Raw genomic sequence first — 12,416 nt, 5'->3', positions numbered from 1 at the left:
AATTATCTTGCTTCTTATTTGGTGGTCTCTTTCTGCCTTGCTTCTTCGGTGTTTTTTGTTTCTATTTGTGTGGTGTGTGTATTTCAATGTGTATAGACACACTGTTTAGGATGTCATACTTAACACGGGAAGCATGGAGTCAGTGGGCTTGAATAGAGTTAAGAATTAGCCGAATGTTTATAAATGAGCTGAAGTAGCTTTGATTTCCTTGTTATATTTAAAGTCTAAGTTATTTTTGTTATAGCATATTAAAGTAGTAAAATTTTTTATTTGTTCTGTTTAGCTTGTCAGCTCATCTGCAGCTTACATTTACTGGTTTCTTCCACAAAAATGGTATGTATTTCAAAGTAAACTTACTGGCAGTCTACAGCAGCACACCTTTGTGAATGCAAAAAAACCCACAAAACTGTAAATTTGTAAAATTATATTTAATGGAAAAGATGTTGATTCTGATTATTTAATTTCTCTTTAGTGGATTTCCCCTGCAATTTCAGTTATGGCTTTTGTGGTCAATAGTGGAATATGGAGGATGTAACTTATAACTCATTAAACTTTTAAAGTAGTAGTTCTTAAGTCTTAGTCTGTGTGGAAACATTTTGACAGTTTGTTTGAAATACATATACCTGGACCCTCTAAGGCCTCAGATCTAGTAGGGTTTTGGTGGTGTTTAGGAGTCTGTATTTTAATAAGGCATGAAGGTAATTCAGAAATAGGTTGTCTGAGAAACAAGTTTTAAGAAACTAGTTTAAATAAAGAATGTGTATAACTGAGTCACTTTCCTGTACGTCAGAGGTTGGCACAACATTGTAAATCAATTATACTATTATAAAAATTAAAAAACTGTCTTAAAAGCTTTTAAAAATTGTAGGTCAACCTTGTACATACATAAGATTGTGCTCAGCACCTGGTTTCCTTATAGCAAGTTATGAGTGGATTTTTAAATTGTTAAAATAATCAGTATTTTGTGGGTTCATTCTTGAAGGTAAACATTAGCTTATCTAAATAGATGAAATTCCACCTCTTAAAACTCAATCATACCTTTTAGGGCTCCAAGTATTGCAGTTAAAAAAAAACTGTATAACATTATCTTACCCAACTCAGAGCCCTCATCTTTCCAGAGATCACCAGTAGAAAATATGGGAAAGACTTAATAAAATGAAATTTCTTAGATTTTGTTATTTTTTATTTACAATGTTTTTCAAACTTTAAATTATAAAGGCAGTGAGAATTTTAATTAATTGCCTCAGAACCTGGAATAGGGATAAACATTTTGAATTTTTTTCTTAATGACATTTTATGGAAAAACCCAAACAAACTTTGTGGCCATCCCAGTACTAAGCTATAACAACTGAAACGAGTACTGCTAACCAATGGGATATATCAATATGTTAGATACTGTAAAAGGAAAATTATATAGTCCTGAATGTTACTTCATTAAAAAAAGGTGAAAGGATACTGGGAAAAGTTTCAGTTGGTTTCAAAATGGATAAAATGCCTCTGGGCTTGTCCATCTTAAATTATATGTGTATCCTTTAATATAATCATGCAATGTAATAAAATCTTTATAAGAAACAGGTCAAGTTGTTCATCCTTGGTATTGTTTAGTAAGAAACAAAGTGTAATAATAAATAGAATGGTTATATTAGAACAGTTTGATAACTAGTCAAGTTTTTAATGTAAGAAATTTGAAGTCTGGTCATACCCTATTAGTCTGGTCATATTAGCAGCTAATGTAACTTCTAGTTTTGTCTTAGACCTGGTCTGTTTTTTTAATAGAAGTAACCTGAGTGGCATTTTCATGTTTTTTTTCCTAAATCATTTATAATCATCTTGTAGAGTTCTTATTTTTAATCATTCATTGTATTTGATATCCTGTGGTACTTAAAAAGTACATGAATTCTAATACTTTAGAAGCTCATAATTTGAATTTTATAGGTTTGTTAGCCCTTTGTTCTCAGGTACTTCTATAAACATAAATTACTCATCACTGAAATTATTGGTGGATATTAATTGAATACTATTTACTAACATTATATAAGTAACAGTAATTTACTTGAATTAATTAGTTGACATAAACTGCCACATGGTATGATCATTTTTTTCCTGTCTATATGACAGAACAGTTCAAGAGTTGCTCAGATTCACTTAAAGTTTTTTTTTTCTTGATATTACTGGAATAAATGAGAAAGTAAACTGTCAATACTTCTATTTCCAGAAAGTAATTTCCCATTAAAACTTTGAAATTAGTGGAGGTTGGAAAGAAGCAGATATATTGCCTCTCTTGTCTATTCAAGGTATATTTGTAGTTTTTTTTAAGAAGTAATATTTTTAAGAAACCAGGATAGAAAAATAACATCAAGATCCCTAAAATATTATTTTTTCTTTTGTTTTTGAATGAAGACTTGTTTAACAGTTACTACTTAAAACTGCTTAGAATGAATACACAGATTATCAGGGTACTATTTTCGTGGTGAGTATTGTTCAGAGAGTATTTTTGTTATTGCATTTTGGACATTTGGATATTTTGGGTATGTTAAATTATCTTTATCCTGGATACAGCTTTCAAGAGACTGATTCAAATGTATTTTATGTATATACCCTGAGTAAGAAGAGTGTTTCTAAGCAGAAAAAGTGTTGCCTAAAATTTCAGAACAAAGATTATTTCTTTGTATATGGGTTCATCTATAACATATATATGCATGTGTATACATATATATAACATAGTAGTTCTGTATATTGTTGAAACTTAATGATAAATGAATGATAAAATATGGTTTTGGACTATTAGTGCCTTTGGGATTAAAGATAAGTTGTAGGGAAGTATTCTGGAACCTTAATTGGCAGAAGCCTTTTTTTAAAGTTCATTGATAAAGAGACTATATACTATCACTTTAAAATTAAGATTCCTAAATTCTGTAAACCAAGAGATTCTCTTAGGTAGTAAATAATATCTTGATTTTTGCTATCCCATTTAGGCTTTAAAGAAATTCTTGGGGAGGGAGCAGGGTTCAGAATGGGAAACACATGTACACCCATGGCTGATTCATGTCAGTGTATGGCAAAACCCACTACAATATTGTAATTAGCCTCCAATTAAAATAATTTAATTTTAAAAAAGAAAAAAAATTTGTAATAAATGGGGAAAGAACCTGAAAAAAAAAGATTGTGGGGGAAAGGTCAAAAAATAGCTTGCTTTCTTGTGAAATGATAATATGTTTATATTATCATAAATAACTTATGTTTAATTTTTTTTTTAATCCTTTTTTTTTTAATCCTTTCGGTTACAAGTTTTGGTCAAATCAGAGAGCCTTTTAGTTTAGACATCTGAGCATTCAAAATGAAATGAAAGATAGTAACCAATTCAATTTAAATACATCTTAAACTAGGATATTTTTCTAATAGATTTTGGGAGAAAGAAAAAAATGTTTATTTTGTGTCTTACCTATCCTGAACTATTTCATTTATGCTTTCTACTAAGAAGCTTTAACTGTATTTGTTAAATTCGGAACTGATTGTGGAGAAAAGGAATGAGTAAACTTGTGAGAAGACTTCATTATAGAAAGTCTTTGTTTGAAATTCTCAGACATCTTAGGAAAATGAGTACTATTTTTTAAAATAGAGTTTGAAGTATTGTTTTTCTATTTAGATAAACCATCACAAAATTCAGAAAATGAACAAAATTCTGTCACCCTGGAAGTCCTGCTTGTGAAAGTTTGCCACAAAAAAAGAAAGGTGATGTATAAAGTGATACTGGTGAATTAAATGGAATAATTTTTTCATTAAATATGTTTATGCAAATATATGTGTTTTTAAACTATGTGGTTGTTGTTCAGTTGCTAAACCATGTCCGACTGTTTTGCGACTCCATGGACTGTAGCTCGCCAGGCTCTTCTGTCCATGGGATCTCCCATGCAAGAATACTGGAGTGGGTTGCCATTTCCTTCTCCAGGGGATCTTCCTGACCCCGGGATCGAACTCAAGTTTCCTGCATTGGCAGATGGATTCTTTAAAATACGTTGATAGCTGAATTGTAAAATTGATAACCTCTTTTGCCAACCTCCCATGTCTTCAGGTTTTTCTAATCTGACTGTAGGTATCTGCATAAAACTTTGTTATGGAAGTATGACAATGTGGGGGAATAAGCTTATTTTTTAGCATCTTAGGACATAAATTCAGTTGCTTCCTGCTACTCTAATCTCTTAGCTTGTTTTTTTTTTTTTCACCTCAGCTATTTAAACACACTGGTATTTTAAATAAGGGCTAAGAGAGAGTTTTTCCCTAAAGGATTATCTTGTACCAGTACTTGCAGGCAAAGAAATTCTGCTGGTAGCCTTATCAGTCATTAACTTGTTACTATATTGCTTCAAAGTTTTATTAGCAAGATGAAATCATTTTACCATAGAAACAAGTGTTATGCTGGTTAAATTTCCTGGGCAACCCACCAAAGCCGTAGGTTTACTTTTAGTAGCCTTGGACGTCCTTGGGTGTTTTAAGAATAGGAGGGACTTCCCTGGCATTCCAAAAATTTAGGACACTTTCACCGCTGGGAGCATGGGTTCTATCCCTGGTTGAGGAGCTAAAAGCCCATAAGCTGTGGGGCAAGGCCAAAAAAATGAATAAGAATGATCTGTATAGAGGTTCCTATTGCTAATGCTCTTCCAAAATCATAGTAAGATAATGTGGTAAAAACTGTGCTAGAGATATGGAGTAGACCAAAGTGATGAGAGATAGCAGTGTAAGTGTATATTAAAAACTCGATTAAAGTTAGTCAGTAATACTCTCTAGTCCCCCAAACTGCACACACAGTAAGTAGTAATGTGAAAATTCTTCAAGATATATTATTATTTAGGCAAAACAGAAATGACTATAACTATAGTATGATCCTTCTTGTGTTAAGAAAAGGCATAAATATTTTTTTCAAAGGATATGCACAGCCACTTGGTAATATTAGTCCTCTCTAGAGTGTAAGAACTAGGGTGACGGAGACTTACATTTTTCCCATTTTTACACTCTTGTAGAACAGAATTTTAAGACTATAAGCATGTATTCTGTTTGTTTTAAAATAGAAGGTACCTAAAATATGTACTGTATTTTCTTGTTATAAAGGTCTTCTGCATCTTGCAGTTTTTCGGCTTTGCTCTTTCAGCATAGCCCTAGTTATATAAAGACAGAACACTACTCATAAGATGATTAATATTACTTCTTATAGACAATATATTTCAATATATGGATTTACTGTTTCTTAAGGTTGTTGTCAGTAGGGTTATTGTAATCATCTTTTTTCATTTCTAATGATCCTCTTTGTTATTTTGTTAAAAATAGAATATTTAAGGGAAAAGAGTAGTTTACATGAGTTGTATGTAATATTTCAAGCATGGTTTTAGTTCTGTATTTCTAACTTAACACTTTAAGATGACCATCAGCTAAATATAAGATATACTGTATCATTATTTTCATTATATTGAGGAAGTCCTCAATTGTGTTAATATTTGAAAGATAGTTGATTGATATTTTCTTTGTGCTTCATCACAATTTTCAGACCTTTGTTTAGAATCTTAGCATGCCATTTGGAAATCATGCCCTAAACTGTACTTCCTATAGCTGTGATTAGAGGTTTTATTATCATTCTTATCATTGCATATACATAAATAAATATAATAATCTTTGCCTTTGCAGGATGTAAGTTGTCCGATAAGGCAAGTTCCTACAGGTAAAAAGCAGGTGCCTTTGAATCCTGACCTCAATCAAACAAAACCTGGAAACTTCCCATCCCTTGCAGTTTCCAGTAATGAATTTGAACCTAGTAACAGCCATATGGTGAAGTCTTACTCATTGCTATTTAGAGTGACTCGTCCAGGAAGAAGAGAGTATAATGGGATGATTAATGGAGAAACCAATGAAAATATTGGTAATTTTTATTTTAATAATTTTACTAGATTTTATTGTTGGAGATTAAGATGAACTGTAAAAATGATTGAAGTAGTGCATCTTCATAGTACTCATAATTGTGTACAAAATATTTCTTTATTTTTTAGTCATTTTAATAATTGTTTAGAGGGGAAAATGATGTAGAACTAGAAGTTACTGCATGTGCTCTAACAACATGGCCTTTATTAGGAAATCTCTAATGAGATAATTAATTTTATGGTAGATTGGCCTGGTGCTTACACTATTGGTTATTGTGCTATACTAGGTATTTAATTTGTAAAATTTTCATTATTATATGGTGAAACATTTCATGTAGTAAAAAAATACATGTATATATTGAACACTGGATGGAAAAGACTGGTATTTAAATTAGTGTCTGAGCAAATAATTCATCCCTTCCCCCAGCATGTGAAGAATTTCATACATACAGAACATTCAAAAGAATTTGGTAGTGAACAACTGTTTATCTACCACTTAGATTCTACAGTTAACATTGTATTATACTTACCACATATCTATCCTTCTATCCTCCACAACTGTTCTGAATCCACCTTTGAGGTAACTATTCATATAACATATAGGTGCTCAGGACACAAATATGATTAAGAAATCCAGTCCCATCTTCCAAAGGCTCATAACCTAGAATACAGGGATAAACATAAAATATAATTGCAGCTAAATGATCCATGGTATAATAGAGGTATTTTTGAAGGTTAGTGGAGAAATACCTTGACAAAAATAATCTTTGAGTCTTGAGGCATTCTTTGAAGTTCTTGGAAAGTAACCATGAATGAGGAATTTTTTTCTCCTTGCCTAGCAGGGAAGATCATTCTGAATAGAAACTAACATCTGCAAAAATGTGGGGTTAATAATGGCAATGAATATTAAAAAGTAAGAACATACACATAAGGTAAAAACATAAAATTGAAGGGTGTAAGTCTGGGTATTATATTACAACCTCATTTGGGATAGAGTATATGCTATGTGAAGGGTCCAAATGTCATAAATATGGTGTATTTGCTTGAATATTTGATTCATGAGTAATGTTTGTCAAATTCAGATGTCAATGAAGAACTTCCAGCTAGAAGAAAACGAAATCGTGAAGATGGGGAAAAAACGTTTGTTGCACAAATGACAGTATTTGATAAAAACAGGTAATGTTGATGGACAGGCAAGGCTCCCATGTTTTAGGAATGTTTTTATTTTGAAGCAGAATATAGTGGTGATACTGTTTCTTTGCCTTCTCTTTATTCTTATGGATTGAAAAACAAATTGCAAATACTAAACTTTTCTCTTTATCACGTAGAAAGCAATAAACACTGATGAGTTGTTTGAATGTTCAGTTAAGATTGTTTATTCAGCAAGTATTTTCTGTGTCTCCTTCTTTGTTAGTTACTGTTTTCACCCATGAGGCAGCAAAACCCCTGCCCTCATGGAGCTTAAATTCTAGTAGAGGAAACAGGTACTACTCCCCAAAATTATATTAGCTAATGTACTTAGTGAGAATGCTGTGAAGAAAAATAAGAGAATAAATGGTTGTTTTATAGAGAAAGCCTCTGGGAGAAGGTCATATTTGAGCAGAGACCTGAATGAAGTGGGCTTCATGCAAATATTGAGATTATATATTTACCTGAGTTAAGGAAGAAAATTGTGTGTTATCATCATTGTGTGGCTCTCTGTGCATTTGACACATGGTAGGAAGGAACACTTGGATTTATAATCATTTCTGCAGTTTTCACTTGGGAATTAAGCACCTTAGTGCCAGTATAGAACCTCTGGGAAGCGAATGCAGTATTCTTTTTTTGGTACAATTAGAGGATGAAACCTGTAATATGCCATGATTTCTTGTCCTGAGGTGCTCACCGGTAGTGAACACATTTCACTGTCAGTCAGGGATAGGAGAAAGCCAAGCCAACTAGTGCGTTTCTCCTGCTCTTTAAAAAGTAGATGATTGCCTTGATAGAATCCACTGACTAGCCACCAGGGTAAAGAAAGGTTCGGGGCTTTTAATGGGAAAGCAAAGGTGATTAGGAATAGTGCCATTGATTTTGCTACCATATTGTCTTTGAATCTGTCACTTAATGTCAGCGACATTGTTTCTCTCAAGTCAGAAATTTGAAAGGGGTTATGTCTGTGGGAAAAGCAATTAGGATGTCATACACTGGACTTCATCAATGTTAGTAAATGTTCTATTTTAGGCAGTGTAGGAGGAGAGGTACATTATATTCTTTTAAAAATTCTTTCTACCTTAAATATGTTAACATATTCCTTGTGTATTTAAAAACAACTGCCTTTTTAAAAGTTTTATTTTTAATTGAAAGATAATAGCTTTAAAATATTGTATTGGTTTCCACCATACATCAACACGAATCAGCTACAGGTATACATATAAAAACTGCTTTTAAAAAAGTACCAAGAGGAAATCATAAAATAATTTTCTCCCAACTTAAATTTTGGAAATTTTCAAACTTAAAAAAGTTGAAGGAAAAATGCAGGTAGTTAATACCCATGTATCCTTCACCTAGATTCATAATTTGTTGACATTTTACAACATGTGCTTTATTCATGAGTATTTTTGTGATAAACCATTTGAGGGTTAGATCATGGACACTTGATTCCATTTCTTATTCCTAAACTTACCCCAGATCTCCTGAGAGCAAGGACATTAACCTCCATAACCACAATACATCTACCATATGCAGAAAAGCTAACATGAGACAAAAATACAGTGCTGTCTCCCCAGTTGCCTCAGTAATGTACTTTTCTGCTCCCTCCTCGCCATAGTCAAGGATTGTGATCTGTAGCTAGTTGTCCATTGTTGTATATATTCAGTCTCCTTCAATTTGGAATAGTTTTCCGGTCCCGACCTCCCGCTTTCCTTCCTTCTGTGACACTTTAAATACAGGCCTGTAGTTTTGCAGAATGTATTCCATTTTGGACTTTTGTGATTGTTTCATGTTTAGATTCAGGTTAAACATTTTGGGTAGGAACACTAATTGATGATGTGTTCTTTGTGCATGTCCCAGACACAGCTTGGTTTGATCATTTGGTTAAAGTGGTGGTCATATTTCTCCATTGTAACGGTATCAAGTATGGATTAATGAATTCCACTTTTATTCAGTCTGTTTTAATCTATTTCTGTTGCTCTTTTAATGTTCAGATTGTCCTAAATTTGCTCAGGAGGAGCTCTGGAGCTCCAAGCAGGTTCCTAAGTCTCTTTGACTTATTTTTATTCATTTATTTCCTTGTTTTCTGGAGTATTCTAGCTATTCCAGGCTTTACATTCTCCTTTTCCTACCTCTGCTCTGGAATTGGGTCTTTCTTAAGAGTCATGGTTCCTGTTAATAGAGGAAAAGTATTTGCCAGCCAAGATCTGGGGATTAGATGTTTAAAAATTTGTTTTATAATTTCTGAGAAGTTAAAAGTCTCCTTAAAGAGTAAAAATCAAAAGCCATATCGAAAAATATGAATATGGAGCAAAATAAAAAACTTCTTTTAAAAAATGGGCTTCCCTGGTGGCTTAGAGGGTAAAGCGTATGCCTGCAATGCGGGAGACCTGGGTTCAATCCCTGAGTCGGGAAGATCCCCTGGAGAAGGAAATGGCAACCCACTCCAGTACTCTTGCCTGGAAAATCCCATTGACAGAGGAGACTGGGAGACTGCAGTCCATGGGGTCGCAAAGAGTCGGACACGACTGAGCGACTTCACTTTCCTTTCCTTTTGAAAACAAAAACACCATTGTAAGCCAAGTTGAAATAAAAATGACAAGTCAGAAGAAAATTAATTTGAATTCACAATATGTAGATATCAATGGATACCTCATTCCTCTAATACATACAGATCATATTAAGTAAAAAGGAAAACACAACAGACGAATAGAATGAGGAAGGGATATCATGAAAATATAAGAAAAGAAAATATATATGGTTTTTAAACAACTAAAAGGTAAAACATCTGAATATAAAAATGCATTGAGATGTCATTTTTTTCACTTACCAGTTTGACAGGTATCAAAAAACTTGGTAAAGTACCATTGATGAGGCTGTGGGGGAAAAGGGACTCTTCATACATTACAGATAGGAGAGTAAATTGGATTGTAGCCATCAAAATGTACAGCCATAAAACAGAATGCTATGTAGCCATGTAAATGTGTGAGGAGAGCTCCTTTCCATTTTAGAAGAATATTAATATCTATTCAAACTAATAAAATCAACTTTAAAAAATATTAAGCTGATATATTGAAGTAGAAAAAATTCAAGTAGCACAACATAAAGACAAAAATTCTTAAGTTCTTGAAATCATTTGCTATTAAGAATCAGACTTTAGAGACAGGCTATCTGTATTGTATTGCTAGCTCTGGCTACTCACTGTGTCACCTTAAAGCAAGTTATTTAACCCTGTCTATGCCCCCGTTTCCTCTTCTGAACAGTAAAGTAATAGCATCTACTTCATAGAGTTGTTGGGAAAATTAAATGAACCATGTAAATAAAGTCTTTAAAATAGGGCCTGGCACATAGTAAGCACTCAATAAATGTCAGCTAATATCACCTGAGAGGATTTCTCTAAGACTGATGAGATGCCAGATTCTTGATATATAGTTAACTATTGGATATGGTTGGAGAATGGTATTTAGGTTAGTAGTGTTACCAGTGTTTAATGGTATGGAAAAAATAAAAAACTATATATACACACACAAATATGTACACACACATTAAAACTGTACTGTGAGTATGGGTTTAATTTAATTGATTCTTTGATTCAACCAGTATTCCACATATTCATTCACCTGTGAAATGTTTATTGAGCACCTATATGTGCCAGGTGCCCCCTTAGGATCTTATAATTATCTGATTTGTCATAATCATCAGTTTGCTGAGTCAAGAATTCTAGTTCAAGTATTTACAATAATTAAAGATAGCAGACGTAATTCTTAGTGGCTCCCTAAGGCAAGTATTAAAACACTGTTGTTATTTCATTTCTAAAAGTATAAAGCCTGCACACATGCTTTATACTTAATATTTAAAACTTACTAAGTTTTAAGACCGTAAGCATATTATACTTTAAATGTTTTAAGTTATATCTGAGTAGCTACAGTAATGAAGTAATTCTCTAGTAATAGTTATTAGTACAAATCATTTAAAAAAATTTTTGGCCAGGAATGGAGTGTAGGTATATTTTTAAATCTTGTTGGGAATGTAAGCTAGTTTATAAATTTAATAATTGCTTTTGAATATAAATCTAAAGATGTAGAATTTGTGTACTTACAATAATACTCAGGTTACTTTAAAGTGTATGTGTTTGTCTAACAGGCGCTTACAGCTTTTAGATGGGGAATATGAAGTAGCCATGCAGGAAATGGAAGAATGTCCAATAAGCAAGAAAAGAGCAACATGGGAGACTATTCTTGATGGGAAGGTATGGACTACTCAGAAGACTGAGCACGTTATAGTTACAAACTCCCATTTCTGATTGATGTTTTCTTCCCCGAATGGAAATTCATGTTGAAAGGAATTCATATTGGAAGGAAGAGTCCTTTTTTTTAATACCTTGAAAAACACAAATCAAAATTATCTAGTCAGAGTATTTAATGGAAGGCATCATCCTTGGAGCCAGACCACCAGGTTCAAATCTCCACTTGTAGTTATGTGGCATCTGGCAAGTTACTTAATCCTTGTGTCTCAGTTTTCTCATCTGTTAAGCAAGGCATAGAATTGATGGATTAAATGAAATAATTAATGAAAGATGCTTAGCACCGTGCCTGGCATAAAATAAGTGCTCAATAAATGTTGACTGATATTTTAAATCCCATTCATAGTAACAGCAGGTAACATCTGACCAATAATAAACTTATCAGGAAATCTTTAAATCTTAGATGAAACAGGCTTAAAATAACTTTTAAGAGACTTAAAAATAGGCATACATACATTTCTTGGATAGGCAGACAATAGAACCAGTGTCATTTGTTTCTAAATATATTAGATCAGTGTAGCAGCACAAGCAAAATCCTGAAAGGATTTTTTTTTTCTTAAGCCTTAAAATTAGTCTAAAGTTAACCTAAAACAGTGTGTAATAGTACTACGGAAAATTATGGAAAAGTTTTTTGAGAACCTTTACTTTCCAGATAACAATAAAATAACTTAAATTTATGGTGCAAGTATAGGAATAGACAAGCACATCACTGAAGCATAGTCTTGAAATAGTTTTGAGTTTAATCTGTGATAAAATTGGTGTTAGATCTGTGTGGGAAAGATAAACCGTTTATTATCTATGTGACAGAATTACTCTCTAGCCATCTGGAAATAAATTTAGACCTAACAAATTCCAGAAGGCTCATAAATGTAAATGTAAAAATTAACACTGCATAGCTTCAGAAAAAAGACAGATGAATATTAATATAATCTTGCTATGAGAAAAGCCCTTCTAGGTATGATACAAAAGCTAGAAATCATAAAAACGACTAATTAAAACGAGTCGTTTCTATACTTTAA

General features: G+C 32.7%; 1 protein-coding gene across 4 annotated transcripts in view; it reads left to right on the top strand.

Annotated features, from left to right (window-relative positions):
- Nucleotides 1-12,416, top strand: part of SUZ12 (SUZ12, polycomb repressive complex 2 subunit) — a 39,399-nt gene that overhangs the window by 15,294 nt on the left and 11,689 nt on the right. For all 4 annotated transcript variants that reach the window (XM_027519075.1, XM_027519076.1, XM_027519077.1 and 1 more), the window contains 5 exons: nt 284-333; nt 3,647-3,732; nt 5,677-5,908; nt 6,989-7,082; nt 11,238-11,343. In XM_027519075.1, the coding sequence (XP_027374876.1) occupies nt 284-333; nt 3,647-3,732; nt 5,677-5,908; nt 6,989-7,082; nt 11,238-11,343 (568 nt within the window). The remainder of the gene's footprint in view (nt 1-283; nt 334-3,646; nt 3,733-5,676; nt 5,909-6,988; nt 7,083-11,237; nt 11,344-12,416) is intronic.

The sequence above is a fragment of the Bos indicus x Bos taurus genome, chromosome 19 (genome assembly GCF_003369695.1).
Source record: "Bos indicus x Bos taurus breed Angus x Brahman F1 hybrid chromosome 19, Bos_hybrid_MaternalHap_v2.0, whole genome shotgun sequence".
Taxonomy (NCBI): Eukaryota; Metazoa; Chordata; class Mammalia; order Artiodactyla; family Bovidae; genus Bos; species Bos indicus x Bos taurus.
This window is presented reverse-complemented; position numbering and strand designations above follow the sequence as displayed.